We start from the raw sequence: 19,140 nt of genomic DNA, 5'->3' as shown, positions 1-19,140 counted from the left end.
AGATAAGATCTTAGGATAAGTACGATAGGTATATTTTTTTATTAGATTTTAAATATTTTGATACATATGTAGGTACCTCCCTGTACCTACCCACCCAGATAGGTACCTACATAACTGTAGGTACTTGAATACGTACAATATAATTCTTAAACCTTTTGTCCCTGTTTCATTTCCGAATTTGTTTCGAATTCTAAACTGAAAATTACTAAAATAAGAATTTTTACATTATTTTTTCACCAAGAAAGACATCAGAAGTAAAACACACATCAATTAGGTACAACAATATGAAACAAATTAAAAAATATAATATGCTGTTATTAGTAGGTATACATATTACCTACAGACTTTGATTTCCTATGTACATACTTAGGAATGTAGGTAGTAGGTACCCACTTAGAGTAACAAAAAATATATTGCACTTAAACAAAATGGAAAATGAGATTAAAAACAATCAAAACAAAATTTCAAAAATGAAATCATTTTAAAAACACCAAAAAACCTCGAAAGCACTTCTACCGACGGAACTCCAAAAGTGAAATTGGAAACTTAGGGTCTAGGTACCCAAAAATTGATTGAGTTTTCATCAGAAGCTAAATTTTATTTCAAAGTCCACACATAGGTAATAAATATGGAAAGTTAAAAAAAAAAAATAATAATAAAAAAAAAATAATAATTTGAATTTTGAATAAATATTAATAAAAACTAATTGAAGAGATCAATTTGGAGGTTTTCATCTTTAGGTTTCCATTGGAAGTTACAAAGTGCTTTCTGTCTTTCACAACATACGGTAAGACGCGGTAACTTTGCTCTGGTGGGAAAGTTAATCATGCCTTGGCACATCTTTACATAAAGAACTAGTGGGCAAAGAATAGAAAATGGACCGAAGGTGCGGTAATAATTAAACAAAAACTAGAGGAAATTGAACAATAATATTTTCAACTAATGACATCGTGTGAGCTAAAGTCACCCCGCCTTACCCAGGGTAAAATTTAAAAATATAATTTGATTCTAAACGTCTAATATACATTTTCTTAGGAATTTTCAGGAGTTCACATTTGTTTGTGAATTTTGGCACTATTAAATTTAGCAATTTTATATTTGGTACATAAAAAAATTTACCTATATATATAATGATTTTGTAGTTTTTACCGTGCAGATTTCCCATGAAATATGTCTGCTAAGCTGGGATCCAAACGCCTTACCCAGGGTAAAATTTAAAAATATAATTTGATTCTAAACGTCTAATATACATTTTCTTAGGAATTTTCAGGAGTTCACATTTTTTTGTGAATTTTGGCACTATTAAATTTAGCAATTTTATATTTGGTACATAAATAAATTTACCTATATAATGATTTTGTAGTTTTTACCGTACGGATTTCCCATGAAATATGTCTGCAAAGCTGGGATCCAATATTGATTTTATTAAATTCAATTCACATGAACAGATCTTTTTTCCAATTTTATTATTACCTTCAAGATCACAAATTGAAAGAAAACACCTCGAGATCTGAGAGAAAGGTGGGTTATAAAACAGAACTTGACCTGGCGCACTACCATGAGCTCAGAACGTATCAGGACCGATTTGGCGAGGAATTTTTGGCCCTAAAAAGACCACAAGACCTGTGGACAAAGCTCTGCTCCCTGGGAAATGACCGTAAATTTAAATCAATTTCAAAACCTTCTACGTACCTATCGGGGGCCATTTGGTAAACTTGGCATTTTTGACCCTAAAAAGCTAACAAGACTTCTGGACAAAGCTCTGACCCTTGGAAAATACCCATAAATTTCCATCAAATTCAAAAATTACTCCCGTGAGTCCCGTGCACCGAAGAAAGGTCAAATTCTCACATCTATCTGGCGGACATTGGCGTCCCGTCATCGGATGTACCAAAAATAAAATCGTCTAAATTTAATAGTACGTATCTCAGGTGGCCAAATGCGTGAATTGATACGGGTTTCCATACGGTTGCGACATATGGTAATGGTAAGGAATGACATTCATGGACGCCATCTTGTGCTCCTTTTTCCACTTCATGCGTCGGTTCTGGAACCAGATCTTGATTTGTCGCTCCGTACCCTAATTATTGCAAGGTGGACTTCCTCTATTTCTATTAAACTGATTTTAAAAAAGCCCCAAAATGAAGAAAATAATAATAATAATAATAAAAAAGATGAAAAAAAAAAGAACGTTTGGAGGGATTTGAACCCGAGCACTTATTGAGATATTGGGAAAATCCTACAATGCTGCAGTGAGCACCAAAGTTGTGACATAATAACACAAAGAAACTGCATTTACATTTCCACTCTACCCGGAATCGAACCCAGGACCTCCAGCGTCTGATTCAGCCAAGGAGGCTGCATAATTTCCACTGCATCCAACTTTCCTGGCGTCTTGATAAGATTCGCATAATTGTTTTAATGTGCGTCTTTCATGCTCCATTAACACACGGCGCTCGGCGCATACGATTTAATGCGCCAGTGAAGTCTCCAGCCGAAGAGACGAAAGGGTATTAATAGATAGTTATACATTTATTTAATTATTATGTATTAATTATAATGTAGGCAAATTTATCTTCCATGTGTGTTTGGAGAGACTCATCAGATTTGCATTCCAGTTTGTGTACCTATGTAGATTATACTGGGTCACTTTAGAGGAGAAGAAATGAAAGAAGGTGAAGGCGTTAGCTTACGGTTAGAATCCCACCCGGGGCGGATTTTTATCCCTGAGAAGGTTCATTCTCGGAACGGCTGACTTTCTCCTATCCTGTCTTCTCTCTTCGCTTTCGGGACGATAATACCTCAGCAGTTTCGGTTCTCTCTATCAAACCCCTTAAAAAATAAAAACATGTGATTCCTGTATGATATATACCACAAATATGTATGACTATAATATAACTATAATATGTATAATATAACTATATTAATATTCATTTCATAATGAAGTCATAGCATACCTGTCCAAGTTGTCTTCGCTTAGAATGTCATTAGACATGCTTATCCCGTGGTCATTGTATTCATTTATCCACCTTAAAAACTGTTCGGAGCTCCAGTTTATACAGTGTGCCATCAAGTTCCAGTATATCTTTTATCGCCCATCTGATGTGGGGCATACGGCGGGATGGGCATGCTATGACACAGACCACACGAGTCTAATGCAGCATTTCCATCGCTACGAAATAAAAACGCAACACCCATTCTTCAGAAAGTTTGTGTACTGTGCACCGACGATTTCAGCTTTCTAGATCTACATGTTGGGGTTCTGGAGATGAGAGATCAGCTGATCAGTGTCCGAATGAGTGAATTTTGTTTTTAAAAGAAACAATAGAAAAGAACCACTAAATTTCCCTCCTCTTTTAGATAAATATCCCTATGATTTTCTGACGGGGATTTTCAGTTGATGTATTCAATTTAGTGGACACCTTGTACATTCAGTGGATTTAGTGGACACCCTGTACATTCAGTGGATTCAGTCGACGTCTTGTCGTCACTCCGTGATATTGTGTATTAAAAATCCTGCCATGAATAATAATGATTATATGTTAATTTGCTCTTATATGCTTCAAATAGCTTGATAATATAATTATTGTGTGTACTTTTCATACATAATTACTCTATATTTATGTGTGACAGTCTGTCAACCTGTGGTTTGACCTGCCTCAATTGACTGTCTGGTGATTATTATTACCTTCAAGATCACAAATTGAAAGAAAACACCTCGAGATCTGAGAGAAAGGTGGGTTATAAAACAGAACTTGACCTGGCGAACTACCATGAGCTCAGAACGTATCAGGAGCGATTTAGCGGGGCATTTTTGGACCTAAAAAGACCACAAGACCTTTGGACAAAGTAATGTTCCCTTGAAAATGACCGTAAATTTAAATCAATTTCAAAACCTCCTACGTATCGGGGGCCATTCGGTAAACTTGGCATTTTTGACCCTAAAAAGCCCACAAGACTTCTGGACAAAGCTCTGACCCTTGGAAAATGCCCATAAATTTCCATCAAATTCCAAAATTACTCCCGTGAGTCCCGTGCACCGAAGAGAGGTCAAATTCTCACATCTACCTGGCGGACATTGACGTCCCGTCGTCGGATGTACCAAAAATAAAATCGTCTAAATTTAATAGTACGTATCTCAGGTGGCCAAATGCGTGAATTGATACGGATTTCCGTACGGTTGCGACATATGGTAATGGTAAGGAATGACGTTCATCGACGCCATTTTGTGCTCCTTTTTCCACTTCATGCGTCGGTTCTGGAACCAGATCTTGATCTGTCGCTCCGTGAGGCAGAGGGCGTGCGCGATCTCTATCCTCCGCCGTCGCGTCAGATAGCGGTTGAAGTGGAACTCCTTCTCGAGCTCGAGCGTCTGGTAGCGCGTGTAGGACGTGCGTTGCCGCTTGGTCTCCCCGTTGGCGTTCACCGTACCTGCGGACACAGAAAGAAGGGTGGTCATTAGATATTTTTTCGAGTAGGATAGGATAGGATTTTATTTATTTCATGTCTTAGAACAAGTCACTCACTAGCTCAATAAACTTAGAGCTGAATCCTTCTCGCCTAAAACTTTAGCAAAAGATCTAAAGATTGTGTCGATTGAGGAGGAATAGCTCAGGTCTATGGTAATAATTCATTCATTCAGAGATCATCTTTCTTCCAGAAGTCCATACGCAAGTTGGTATGAAACTATGAATGTAAAATTTTAATAAAGCTGGTAATGTAGGTAGGTAGCTATTCTATTGTGAAATTGTCATTCATTTAAAGAAAACTGCAAAATCATGGCATTCCAAGGATAAAACAGATATTAAGAAATCTTAACAATAAAAATAAATAAATATATCCACTGCGGGAAACATGAATGAAACATTAATCTGTAAAAACATTTCATGAAGCACAAAAACTTCATATTTTACTTTCACGGAAGAAATGTACAGAGATTAGAATATGTCATAATTCCTCTCACATGAAAACAACATAATTCCTAACATGAAAATTAATGAAAAATTAAACAAAACTCATGATGCAGTCATTAAATTAATGTTTTCGTTATCTTCCGAAATTAATCTGAAATCCATTGCGGATCACAATGTGATTTATTAACGATAATTCTGGGATGCGGTCCAAAATAATTAAAATCATATAAAAATGTAATAATAATCTAAAATAATTAAAAATATGTAAAATAAATAAATAATAATAAATTAAATAAAGTATTTAGTACTTCAGTGTGTGTGTGTGTGTGTTTTTTATTATTATTATTTTTTTTATATGCAAATTCTTAGTTACCTACATACTTTTCGGTTTAAGCTAGTAAAAAAATCTGGTGTGAACATCACACGACTTTCCTTATCCTATTGAATGGTGCTTATTTGGGTGTTCTGTTGTAACATTTACAATATCTCCAACCCTTTAGTCGATATAGCTGAAAACCGCCAAAAAGCGGTCGAAACCCGCCAAAAAGCGGTCAAAATACCACCAACCGCAGCACCTATTTTAACCAAACGTTTTGTATTGCATCCGACAGACAGACAGACAGACACACAGACACACCCACGGACCAATGGCTGAAACTTTGGATTTAGGCTCTAGGGACCCCAAAACGTGTTTTGGCACTAAAAACTGACCATCGAAATTTTGACCCGATTACATTACTTTCCTTCCTATAGGATAAGGAAAGTAAAAATTACATTCTACAAATAATGTACCTACATTGTCATATGGACATAACCTATGTGTTTAATATTTAGTAGGTACCTACGACCTATCTATTAGGATTAGGCACCAAGCTACCAAGTCCACACGCGGTCGGTTTATTTACCACGCCCACTGCAGGTTAACACAGAGTGTCGCCTACAGTATGAATAAGAATAGCCAGAGGCTTGAATATTATAATGGCCAGTAAACAAAGCAGTTCTGGTGAGTGGTTCTCTGAGACTTCTCTTCTGAGCCTATGGTTTCGAGATCTAGTACTATGTACCTTGTACCTATTATGTAGGACTATGTATATTATGTAGCTATTATGTAGGACTAGGTATATTATGTAGCTATTATGTAGGACTATGTATAGTTAATTGCAATGTATTGACCACATTAATTAGACTTACTTTATCGTGGACACTCGTTGCTATATTGAAAGCCCAGAAGAGGTTAGGTTGTAGAACAACGAGCTGAAAACGACACCCACGAACTATGAACAAAGTGTTCGAAAATTAGGGATTTTAAATGTTTTAACGTTTTTGTGACAAATTCGGTACCTATATAAATTTTTAATTGTAATATCTGTGTAACGTTTCGTTTTCGTAACCTTCGGTCTTCGCGTGTTCTTCCGTCTTTTTTCTGTGTACTATTACTGTCTACCACGGCTGTTCTACAACCTAACCTCTTCTGCGCTTTCAAGATAGCAACGAGTGTCCATGATAAAGTAAGTCTAATTAATTGGAGATTTTGTATACGAGTACCTCGTCATCCCTACGTATAGTGCCTCGGTGGCATAGTGCTCAAGACGCTCGCTTGGTAAACAGGAGGGCGCAGGTTCGATGCCAGTCGAGGCATTGAATTTATCTATGTATATGAGTGAGTATAGGTACCTTCATCTCTCTTTCTCTCCCTCTCTCACTCTTTTTCCTCTCCCCTCCTTACCAGTATTCATTCAGATAACATTGCAAGAGATTTCGACAGATATAAATGAGCCAAATATTTACAATGACATGAACTTGAAACTTCCCTTTCTCTCCCTCTTCGTTCTCTTTCTCCTTCCCCTCTCTACTTCTCTCTCTCTGCCCCTCACCATTCACTCTTTCTTTTTCCCTCATGTCTCATTCATTCCTCTCTCTACCCGCTCCCTTCTCTCTCTTTCTGCCCTTCCTTTCTCTCTTCTCTCCATCTCCTTCTTATTTCTCCCCCTTCGCTCTCTTTCTCCTCCTCCTCCCATTTCGTCCTCTTTTTTTCACCCAATGTCTTTCAGTGCACCTCGTTTCACATATTTAAGGGGGGCACGGTTGGTCCAGTGGTAACGTAAATCTCCGTGGTACGCCCCATGTGGCGAAGTAATCGGTCTGACCTGATACCGACCGGTGCAACTTTTGCCCTGTGTCTGGTACTGGGTGTAGAGGTTGGGATTCTGGTGGGTGGAAAGTTAAAAAAAAAAAATAATAATAAAAAAAAAATAATAATTTGAATTTTGAATAAATATTAATAAAAACTAATTGAAGAGATCAATTTGGAGGTTTTCATCTTTAGGTTTCCATTGGAAGTTACAAAGTGCTTTCTGTCTTTCACAACATACGGTAAGACGCGGTAACTTTGCTCTGGTGGGAAAGTTAATCATGCCTTGGCACATCTTTACATAAAGAACTAGTGGGCAAAGAATAGAAAATGGACCGAAGGTGCGGTAATAATTAAACAAAAACTAGAGGAAATTGAACAATAATATTTTCAACTAATGACATCGTGTGAGCTAAAGTCACCCCGCCTTACCCAGGGTAAAATTTAAAAATATAATTTGATTCTAAACGTCTAATATACATTTTCTTAGGAATTTTCAGGAGTTCACATTTGTTTGTGAATTTTGGCACTATTAAATTTAGCAATTTTATATTTGGTACATAAAAAAATTTACCTATATATATAATGATTTTGTAGTTTTTACCGTGCAGATTTCCCATGAAATATGTCTGCTAAGCTGGGATCCAAAATTGATTTTATTAAATTCAATTCACATGAACAGATCTTTTTTCCAATTTTATTATTACCTTCAAGATCACAAATTGAAAGAAAACACCTCGAGATCTGAGAGAAAGGTGGGTTATAAAACAGAACTTGACCTGGCGCACTACCATGAGCTCAGAACGTATCAGGACCGATTTGGCGAGGAATTTTTGGCCCTAAAAAGACCACAAGACCTGTGGACAAAGCTCTGCTCCCTGGGAAATGACCGTAAATTTAAATCAATTTCAAAACCTTCTACGTACCTATCGGGGGCCATTTGGTAAACTTGGCATTTTTGACCCTAAAAAGCCCACAAGACTTCTGGACAAAGCTCTGACCCTTGGAAAATGCCCATAAATTTCCATCAAATTCCAAAATTACTCCCGTGAGTCCCGTGCACCGAAGAAAGGTCAAATTCTCACATCTATCTGGCGGACATTGGCGTCCCGTCATCGGATGTACCAAAAATAAAATCGTCTAAATTTAATAGTACGTATCTCAGGTGGCCAAATGCGTGAATTGATACGGATTTCCGTACGGTTGCGACATATGGTAATGGTAAGGAATGACGTTCATCGACGCCATCTTGTGCTCCTTTTTCCACTTCATGCGTCGGTTCTGGAACCAGATCTTGATCTGTCGCTCCGTGAGGCAGAGGGCGTGCGCGATCTCTATCCTCCGCCGTCGCGTCAGATAGCGGTTGAAGTGGAACTCCTTCTCGAGCTCGAGCGTCTGGTAGCGCGTGTAGGACGTGCGTTGCCGCTTGGTCTCCCCGTTGGCGTTCACCGTACCTGCGGACACAGAAAGAAGGGTGGTCATTAGATATTTTTTCGAGTAGGATAGGATAGGATAGGATTTTATTTATTTCATTTCTTAGAACAAGTCAGTCGCTGGCACAATAAACTTGGAGCTGAATCCTCCTCGCCTAAATCTTTAGCAAAAGAGCTAAAGATTGTGTCGATTGAGGAGGAATAGCTCAGGTCTATGGTAATAATTCATTCATTCAGAGATCATCTTTCTTCCAGAAGCCCATACGCAAGTTGGTATGAAACTATGAATGTAAAATTTTAGTAAAGCTGGTAATGTAGGTAGGTAGCTATAGCTATTCTATTGTGAAATTGTCATTCATTTAAAGCAAACTGCAAAATCATGGCATTCCAAGGACAAAACAGATATTAAGCAATCTTAACAATAAAATAAATAAATATATCCAATGCGGGAAACATGAATGAAACATTATCTGTAAAAAAACATTTCATGAAGCACAAAAACTTCATATTTTACTTTCACGGAAGAAATGTACAGAGATTAGAATATGTCATAATTCCTCTCACATGAAAACAACATAATTCCTAACATGAAAATTAATGAAAAATTAAACAAAACTCATGATGCAGTCATTAAACTAATGTTTTCGTTATCTTCGAAATTAATCTGAAATCCATTGCGGATCACAATGTGATTTATTAATGATGATTCTGGGATGCGGTCCAAAATAATTAAAATCATATAAAAATGTAATAATAATCTAAAATAATGAAAAATATGTAAAATAAATAAATAAAGTATTTAGTACTTCAGTGTGTGTGTGTGTGTGTGTGTGTTTTTTATTATTACCTATTATTATTATTATTATTATTATTATTATTATTATTATTATTATTATTATTATTATTATTATTATTATTATTATTATTATTATTATTATTATTATTATTATTATTATTATTATTATTATTATTATTATTATTATTATTATTATTATTATTATTATTATTATTATTATTATTATTATTATTAGACAGACAGACAGACAGACAGACAGACACACAGACACACCCACGGACCAATGGCTGAAACTTTGGATTTAGGCTCTAGGGACCCCAAAACGTGTTTTGGCACTAAAAACTGACCATCGAAATTTTGACCCGATTACATTACTTTCCTTCCTATAGGATAAGGAAAGTAAAAATTACATTCTACAAATAATGTACCTACATTGTCATATGGACATAACCTATGTGTTTAATATTTAGTAGGTACCTACGACCTATCTATTAGGATTAGGCACCAAGCTACCAAGTCCACACGCGGTCGGTTTATTCACCACGCCCACTGCAGGTTAACACAGAGTGTCGCCTACAGTATGAATATTTGAATATTAATAGCCAGAGGCTTGAATATTATAATGGCCAGTAAACAAAGCAGTTCTGGTGAGTGGTTCTCTGAGACTTCTCTTCTGAGCCTATGGTTTCGAGATCTAGTACCTACTATGTACCTATTATTATGTAGGACTATGTATATTATGTAGCTATTATGTAGGACTATGTATATTATGTAGCTATTATGTAGGACTAGGTATATTATGTAGCTATTATGTAGGACTATGTATATTATGTAGCTATTATGTAGGACTAATATGAGTGAGTATACATAGGTACCTTCATCTCTCTCTCTCTCTCTCACTCTTTTTCCTCTCCCCTCCTTACCAGTATTCATTCAGATAACATTGCAAGAGATTTCGACAGATATAAATGAGCCAAATATTTACAATGACATGAACTTGAAACTTCCCCTTTCTCTCCCTCCTCGTTCTCTTTCTCCTTCCCCTCCCTACTTCTCTCTCTCTGCCCCTCACCACTCACTCTTTCTTTTTCCCTCATGTCTCATTCCTCTCTCTACCCGCTCCCTTCTCTTTCTTTCTGCCCTTCCTCTCTCTCTCTCTCCATCCCCTTCTTATTCCTCCCCCGATCTCTTTCTACTCCTCCTATTTTTGCGCTCTTTTTTTTCACCCAATGTCTTTCAGTGCACCTGGTTTCACATATTTTATTCGAAACATAGAGCTGAAGCATTTCCACTGAAACATTAATCTGTAAAAACATTTCATGAAGCACAAAAACTTCATATTTTACTTTCACGGAAGAAATGTACAGAGATTAGAATATGTCATAATTCCTCTCACATGAAAACAACATAATTCCTAACATGAAAATTAATGAAAAATTAAACAAAACTCATGATGCAGTCATTAAATTAATGTTTTCGTTATCTTCCGAAATTAATCTGAAATCCATTGCGGATCACAATGTGATTTATTAACGATAATTCTGGGATGCGGTCCAAAATAATTCAGTACTGATAAAAATGTAATAATAATCTAAAATAATTAAAAATATGTAAAATAAATAAATAATAATAAATTAAATAAAGTATTTAGTACTTCAGTGTGTGTGTGTGTGTGTTTTTTATTATTATTATTTTTTTTATATGCAAATTCTTAGTTACCTACATACTTTTCGGTTTAAGCTAGGCCACAAGCGTCTAATGTAGCAGTTGTTCCATTGCTACGAAATAAAAACGGCGGTGGAACACTCATCTTAAAAAAAAAAAAAAAATATTCGAAACATAGAGCTGAAGCATTTCCACTCTACGCGGATTCGAAGCCAGAACCTCCCGTATACAAGTCAGATTTGACCACGGGGGAATCGAAGCCAGAACCTCCCGTATACAAGTCAGATTTGACCACGGGGGAATCGAACCCAGGATCTCCGGCGTCTGATTCAGCCAAGGAGGCTGCATAATTTCCACTGCATCCAACTTTCCTGGCGTCTCGATAAGATTCGCATAATTGTTTTAATGTGCGTCTTTCATGCTCCATTAACACACGGCGCTCGGCGCATACGATTTAATGCGCCAGTGAAGTCTCCAGCCGAAAAGACGAAAGGGTATTAATAGATAGTTATACGTTTATTTAATTATTATGTATTAATTATAATGTAGGCAAATTAATCTTCCATGTGTGTTTGGAGAGACTCATCGAATTTGCATTCTAGTTTGTGTACCTATGTAGATTATACTGGGTCACTTTAGAGAAGAAGAAATGAAAGAAGGTGAAGGCGTTAGCTTGCGGTTAGAATCCCACCCGGGGCGGATTTTTATCCCTGATAAGGTTCGTTCTCGGAGCGGCTGGCTTTCTCCTATCCTGTCTTCTCTCTTCGCTTTCAGGACGATACCTCAGCAGTTTCGGTTCTCTCTATCAAACCCCTTAAAAAATAAAAACATGTGATTCCTGTATAATATACACCACAAATATGTATGACTATAATATAACTATAATATGTATAATATACATAACTATGTATATTAATATTCATTTCATAATGAAGTCATAGCATACCTGTCCAAGTTGTCTTCGCTTTGAATGTCATTAGACATGCTTATTCCGTGGTCTTTGTATTCATTTATCCACCTTAAAAACTGTTCGGAGCTCCAGTTTATACAGTGTGCTATCAAGTTCCAGTATATCTCTTATCGCCCATCTCATGTGGATCAAACGACGGGATGGGCATGCTATGACACAGACCACACGAGTCTAATGAAGCATTTCCATCGCTACGAAATAAAAACGTAACACTTATTCTTCAGAAAGTGTGTGTACTGTGTACCGACGATTTCAGCTTTCTAGATCTACATGCTGGGGTTCTGGAGATGAGAGATCAGCTGATCAGTGTCCGAATGAGTGAATTTTGTTAAAAAAAAAAAGAAAAAAAAAAAACAATAGAAAGATAGGAACCACTAAATTTCCCTCCTCTTTTAGATAAATATCCCTCTGATTTTCTGACGGGGATTTTCAGTTGATGTGTTCAATTTAGTGGACACCTTGTACATTCAGTGGATTTAGTGGACACCCTGTACATTCAGTGGATTCAGTCGACGTCTTGTCGTCACTCCGTGATATTGTGTATTAAAAATCCTGCCATGAATAATAATGATTATATGTTAATTTGCTCTTATATGCTTCAAATAGCTTGATAATATAATTATTGTGTGTACTTTTCATACATAATTACTCTATACTTATGTGTGATAGTCTGTCAACCTGTGGTTTGACCTGCCTCAATTGTCTGTCTGGTGATACAGTTCAAGATGTTGCATGGAATGTTGAGCAACACTTTTTTTAGTGGTTGGGTGGTAGAGATCCTCCAGAAGAACCCTGTCACTGAAAAGAAAGTCATTTTGTTAAAGTTTTATTGGATATCTTTCGAGAAGAACATTTGGTATATTTTTTGAAAAACAATCCTGGGGAAAATAGGGATTAGGAATAATGCCCTCTGCTCAATCAAAAACTAAAAAATGAACTTGTCACATCCACCAACAAATAGACCAAATCCGTTTATGAATTGCTTACCATCCAAATTTCTACGGCCGTCCTTTTTACAGTATGCCAGACCATCAGATCTCATACATCCAAAAAAGAAACCCATCCATCAGGCTGAGAATCTCAATGAAAACCTCAACAACCACCAAAACAATTCCACAAGAACCCAAAGAGGACTCTAAAGTCAATCTCAGAGCTATAATTCATTTCAAGAGCCCAACTGCCATCCTCGCGCCTTCCCTTGTTTACAAGAGATACAACATGTTTTCTCTTTGTATTACATACGGGACAATTATTTCTTCTTTGGCGGTAGGCTGAGGCGGGGAGGGCTGCGTGCATATCCTGCAATAAATATTCCTCTGTGGACATAAACTGTTCTAATTTCACTACTAATTGGAATCATGTACCCAATCTCGTCACAGTGTTTGCGTGTGATATATCGAGTATGAGGTTCGACATGGAATATCTTTGCTCGAGATTATCTTGACTTCGTTATTGTTTTCTTCATCTGCTTTCCTTTTCTTCTTCTTTTTTCTTCTTCTTCTTCTTCTTCTTCTTCTTCTTCTTCTTCTTATTAGTTGTTAGTTATTAGCTTAGGGATTATTTTTATATAATTTGTTTTTGTTAAAAATATAATAACCTTGTTCAGTTCAGTTCAGTTCAGTTCTTCTTCTTTTTTTTCTTCTTCTTTCTTCTTCTTTCTCGTGTTCTCTTTCTTTATTCCCGTATTTTTTTTTCTGGGACTTCCCTCCCGAAGTTGATTTATGTGGGTTTCGGAAGGGGTGAGCTTTGTTATTTAAATTTAATAAATTGGTAGTTCTGGCATCTTTTGTCTCCTTCAGTATGATTTTGAAAAAAAAAGTGATACAATTATAGTTGAAAATGGTCCACAATTGGTCATCTGATCCATATTCCATAAGGATTACGGACCCAGAAGAAACCTCTTAACAATATGAAAATCTCCATTGAAGTCAAACCCTTTGCTAGATCACACCGATCAGAAGACTGTCAACGAAATGATAGAAACATGGATAAAAGACAAAAATGTCCCTGATGTACATGAGCCAATGAGCCAACGAATCTTCAAGGCAGTATCTTCCACAAAATCTTCTTGGCAGGAACTAAAAGCACAAGACGATGAAGACGACCTACTAAACCAAACACACTAATCCTTTTATGCATCAAATCAATGAACTTTAACACAAAAGTACAAAAGGTGAGAAGATAAACATTGAAAAGCACGAGGGAGACGCTTGAAAAGAGGAAAAACATTCGAAACTTACATGAATATAAAAGCAATTCTCAAAGCGTTCATTTCGGGAAGAACTGTGAATGAAATTGAATATGAATGGAAAAGAATTGACAAGTGTAAGAGCAGATATTGAATGTGTGGCGAAGAGCTTGGAAACCTCTCCCAAGATAATGTTCGAATACAGAGTGATAATAAGTTTCTAGGTTTGTAAGAAGATGGTAATACTGTGGGTGGCATTGAAATAGAGGTAGACAGCCAAATTGTTCACAAAATGGAAACATTAAATTTTGAGATCTGAATGTGAACCTCGCAGGGATTTTCGGAAGATAATATATATAAGATGCAGAAATTAAGGAAAAATATTTTAAAGTTTCTAGGTTTGTAAGAAGATGGTAATACTGTGGGTGGCATTGAAATAGAGGTAGACAGCCAAATTGTTCACAAAATGGAAACATTAACATTAAATTTTGAGATCTAAATGTGAACCTCGCAGGGGTTTTCGGAAGATAATATAAAAGATGCAGAAATTAAGGAAAATATTTTAAAGGTGTGTGAATTTGATTAACCACAAAATAGACGCAATTCGAGGAGCTAAATATGCAATTTCTTTTGGAAAATTATTTACATAAGTACTTCAAATTCATAATCAATAGAACTGAAAAACACTATGAAAAATATTTGTTAATTCTAGTTTTACCTATTCTACTCCACTTCATACACAAATTTCCTTCGATTTTAAAGGTGTGAATTTGATTAACCACAAAATAGACGCAATTCGAGGAGCTAAATATGCAATTTCTTTTGGAAAATTATTTACATACTTCAAATTCATAATCAATAGAACTGAAAAACACTATGAAAAATATTTGTTATTTCTAGTTTTACCTATTCTACTCCACTTCATACACAAATTTCCTTCAACGCAACGCACGGTGCAGCTTTTAGACACATTCTGTATGCAACTGCTAGCCGTATGATTGATGATGTGACTGTTATGCATGAAGACTATGCTGATGAAAGTTTCCTTCTCCATTCATACGGTAATACAAACATCTTACCTATATCCTACACAGAGTTTGCTATAGATTGTAAGCAAGTGTAGATTTCCAGTCACTATCTTCCACGTTTCGATGTGTTTCAAAAGCAGATATGAGTAGGATGTGAGCATGTGAGCAGTATGGCTTTGGAAACTTGAAAACCGACGTGTTATTAGTATTGCTGAATGTCTGTAGTTAAATAAGAAGTATGGTGTATTATTATTAATTAGATTCATATTAAACACCCAAATTAGATAATGGCTTACCTTATTTTATAGTTGACTAGGGTTCTTAGTTAGTGTAGTGTAGATTTGTAGTAGTGTGTAGTGTAGATTTGTATGGTGTAGATTTGTAGAATGTACGTAGATCATGGAGGTGTTTTATTTAATAAAATTGGGTAATATGTACATCGTGCAATTGCAATACCTCTTTGCACACAAGGAGATTATCTGATCCCTTGGAATTGTTGACGTTTCTATCAGATCAGATGGTTCATGAATAAACTCTTCTCAACAAGATGCCACTAACACTAATGAAGACTATGCTGATGAAAGTTTCCTTCTCCATTCATACGGTAATACAAACATCTTACCTATATCCTACACAGAGTTTGCTATAGATAGTATATGTTGCTATAGATTGTAAGCAAGTGTAGATTTCCAGTCACTATCTTCGATGTTTTGATGTGTTTCAAAAGCAGATATGAGTAGGATGTGAGCAGTATGGCTTTGGAAACTTGAAAACCGACGTGTTATTAGTATTGCTGAATGTCTGTAGTTAAATAAGTATGGTGTAGATTTGTAGAATGTACGTAGATCATGGAGGTGTTTTATTTAATAAAATTGGGTAATATGTCCATCGTGCAATTGCAATACCTCTTTGCACACAAGGAGATTATCTCTGATCCCTTGGAATTGTTGACGTTTCTATCAGATCAGATGGTTCATGAATAAACTCTTCTCAACAAGATGCCTCTAACAGATACAAGATACTATAGGAAATCAAACTGTTATGCATTTAATTATGAGATTTTCCTTTTATCTTATCCACAATATTTTCTTTCTCTTCAAAGCAGTCAAAGATCAGTTTCCTTTTACTTTCCTTATCCTTCTCCTGAATGCAATAGGTGTGAATTTCTACATCTTGTGGGAATGTTGAAGGAAGCTGTTGACACAACTAGTACTAAATCAGGATTATGCTAATTATCTTCAGTTTTATTGAATAGGACTTTATTTAGACGTTAGTTTTTACTATTTGGATAACTTTGTCTAGTTTTCATGTTTTTCGGTATGTCTTCATTTGTGACATTGGAAAATTATGTCTTGTATAGTAACCAATTTAATCCGATTAACTTTGTCTAGTTTTTATGTTTTTCGGTATGTCTTCATTTGTGACATTGGAAAATTATGTCTTGTATAGTAACCAATTTAATCCGTTCTACGTAAAATCTATCTACTAAGGTTACACGAATTACTAGCCCTTTTTCTTTGTCTTCATTTTCTTCTATCATTTTTCTGTCTTCATTTTCTTCATACATGTTTGTTCCTTTTGTGCTCCTTTGATTTTAATCCGATTTGCAATTTGTTTATGAGAGTTGTTACTTTTACTCTTAGTTTGTTTTAATCTGGCCATAAATTTTCTTCATTGACTTTTTATGTGTTTCATTTTTCATACATCCCTATGGTAATAGAAGGTATTGTAATTGGTGTCAATCAAGAAATTCGATAGTATTTGGTTGGGTATTTAGGTAAGTTTGTATTTATTCAGTAATTTTTTTCTGTGTCCGTTGAAATTTCAGGTTTTGAATCTCAGGTGCCCTTTTTAAATCTCAGTTGAAAATATTATCAAAACATTATATTGGAAAGAAATAAAGAAGACGACTTGCTGATTGGTAATAAATCTAATAATAGTATTAAAAATAATTGAAATAAAAGATAAAGATATCACTTAGGTCATCACTTCATCAGACAAAACATATTGTATGTAAAATATTGTACATACATTAGAATTAGATGCATACGTTTAACAAACATTTTGTACACACACATATTACATAGATTATAGGTAACCGATATACTCTACTGCATATAAATGACTATGTACTGAAAGACAATGAGTATTCACTCGTACATTAATTACGATCTTAATTTCAACTCTCAGCGTACAGGTGATATCAAGAAACAATTCGGCGGAGCGTGTTTACAAAATGTGTTTCCAACCAGAATTATTCATTCTTGGCTGACAACGTTTTTACAAAGAGAGAGGTGGATGAAATATTTAATTTATCACGAAATTCCTCTTCATATATTATATCGAAACACATACGTATGTATATTTACCTAAACTCATAATATATACGATGTTATATTTCAAAATTCTCAAATGTTAAGCTAGGCTGGTGAGGCCAATTTTTATACTCGTCAGTCAGTTGAACATTATAAACCATTACAAAGAGAGAGGTGGATGAAATATTTAATTTATCACGAAATTCCTCTTCATATATTATATCGAAACACATACGTATGTATATTTAGCTAAACACATACGATGTTATAATTCAAAATTCTCAAATGTTAAGCTAGGCTGGTGAGGCCAATTTTTATACTCGTCAGTCAGTTGAACATTATAAACCGTGTAAATATGTGTATCCTCTAAAATATACTAAGTACAAAATACGCCTGATGCAGCCAAATTACAAACATGTACGTACAAATGCACATAAAGAATTAAGTTGTACATAAAAAAGGTTGTACTAAATAAATAATTGATACATTGTTCATATCCTAAACGCAATTCTTGATAGAGTCAAATAAGTCAAATTCAACATTGACGACACATTCACAATAATTACGAAATAGATACGAAGAACATTTGGTATATTTTTTGAAAAACAATCCTGGGGAAAATAGGGATTAGGAATAATGCCCTCTGCTCAATCAAAAACTAAAAAGTGAACTTGTCACATCCACCAACAAATAGACCAGATCCGTTTAAGAATTGCTTACCATCCAAATTTCTACGGCCGTCTTAAACTGTCTGGCAAAGAAGACGCGGAAATGGAGGAACAAGAAAAGGAAGGGAAAGGGAAGAAGAAGAAGGAGGAGAAAAAGGAGAAGAAAAGGAATTCTCATACATCCAAAAAAGAAACCCATCCATCAGGCTGAGAATCTCAATGAAAACCTCAACAACCACCAAAACAATTCCACAAGAACTTAAAGAGGACTCTAAAGTCAATCTCAGAGCTATAATTCATTTCCAGAGCCCAACTGCCACCCTCGCGCCTTCCCTTGTTCACAAGAGATACAACATGTTTTCTCTTTGTATTACATACGGGACAATTATTTCTTCTTTGGCGGTAGCGGGGAGGGCTGCGTGCATATCCTGCAATAAATATTCCTCTGTGGACATAAACTGTTCTAATTTCACTACTAATTGGAATCATGTACCCAATCTCGTCACAGTGTTTGCGTGTGATATATCGAGTATGAGGTTCGACATGAAATCTTTTTGCCCAAGATTATCTTGGCTTAAGATTCGTTATTGTTTTCTTCATATGCTTTCTTCTTCTTCTTCTTTCTCGTCTTCTTCTTCTTCTTCTTTATTCCCGTATTTTTTTCTGGGACTTCCCTCCTGGAGTTGATTTATGTGGGTTTTGTTTCGTTTCGGAAGGGGTAAGCTTGTTCTTTCAATTTTAACAAAAAATAGTTGTTTTGGTATCTTTTTGTCTCCTTTATCAGTATGGTTTGGAATCCAAAAAGTGGCACAGATAATACAAAAGTATTACAAAAAAAGTTCAAAAGTGGTACAATATACCTATAGGTAGTTCAAAAGTGGTACAAAATATAGTCACATCCACATAATTTGAATGGAGTAGTCGAAAACAAACTGGAACATCCGATCAATACGGATACAAAAGGAATTTCGGAACAAATTGAAAATCTCCATTAAGAAGTCAAACCCTTTGCTAGACCACACCGATCACAAGA

The 19,140-nt window shown here is 35.6% G+C and overlaps 2 protein-coding genes across 2 annotated transcripts in view; both read right to left on the bottom strand.

Moving 5' to 3' along the window:
* Positions 1-1,232: 1,232 nt before the first annotated feature.
* LOC103513741 (homeobox protein H55) lies at positions 1,233-6,649 on the bottom strand. Its single transcript, XM_026826866.1, has 3 exons — positions 6,640-6,649; positions 3,689-4,431; positions 1,233-1,473 (listed from the first exon to the last, which is right to left on the bottom strand). Exons 1-2 carry the CDS (start codon positions 6,647-6,649, stop codon positions 4,139-4,141), a joined length of 303 nt encoding a protein of 100 aa, XP_026682667.1. The 3' UTR covers positions 1,233-1,473; positions 3,689-4,138.
* Positions 6,650-7,202: 553 nt separating this feature from the next.
* The window catches only part of LOC103513740 (homeotic protein Sex combs reduced-like), a 29,454-nt gene continuing 17,516 nt past the window's right edge, over positions 7,203-19,140 (bottom strand). The window contains exon 5 of the mRNA XM_026826861.1: positions 7,203-8,498. Within this exon, the coding sequence (XP_026682662.1) occupies positions 8,206-8,498 (293 nt within the window). The 3' untranslated portion in view covers positions 7,203-8,205. The remainder of the gene's footprint in view (positions 8,499-19,140) is intronic.

This window comes from Diaphorina citri, unplaced genomic scaffold (genome assembly GCF_000475195.1).
Source record: "Diaphorina citri unplaced genomic scaffold, Diaci psyllid genome assembly version 1.1 scaffold1018, whole genome shotgun sequence".
NCBI lineage: Eukaryota > Metazoa > Arthropoda > Insecta > Hemiptera > Psyllidae > Diaphorina > Diaphorina citri.
This window is presented reverse-complemented; position numbering and strand designations above follow the sequence as displayed.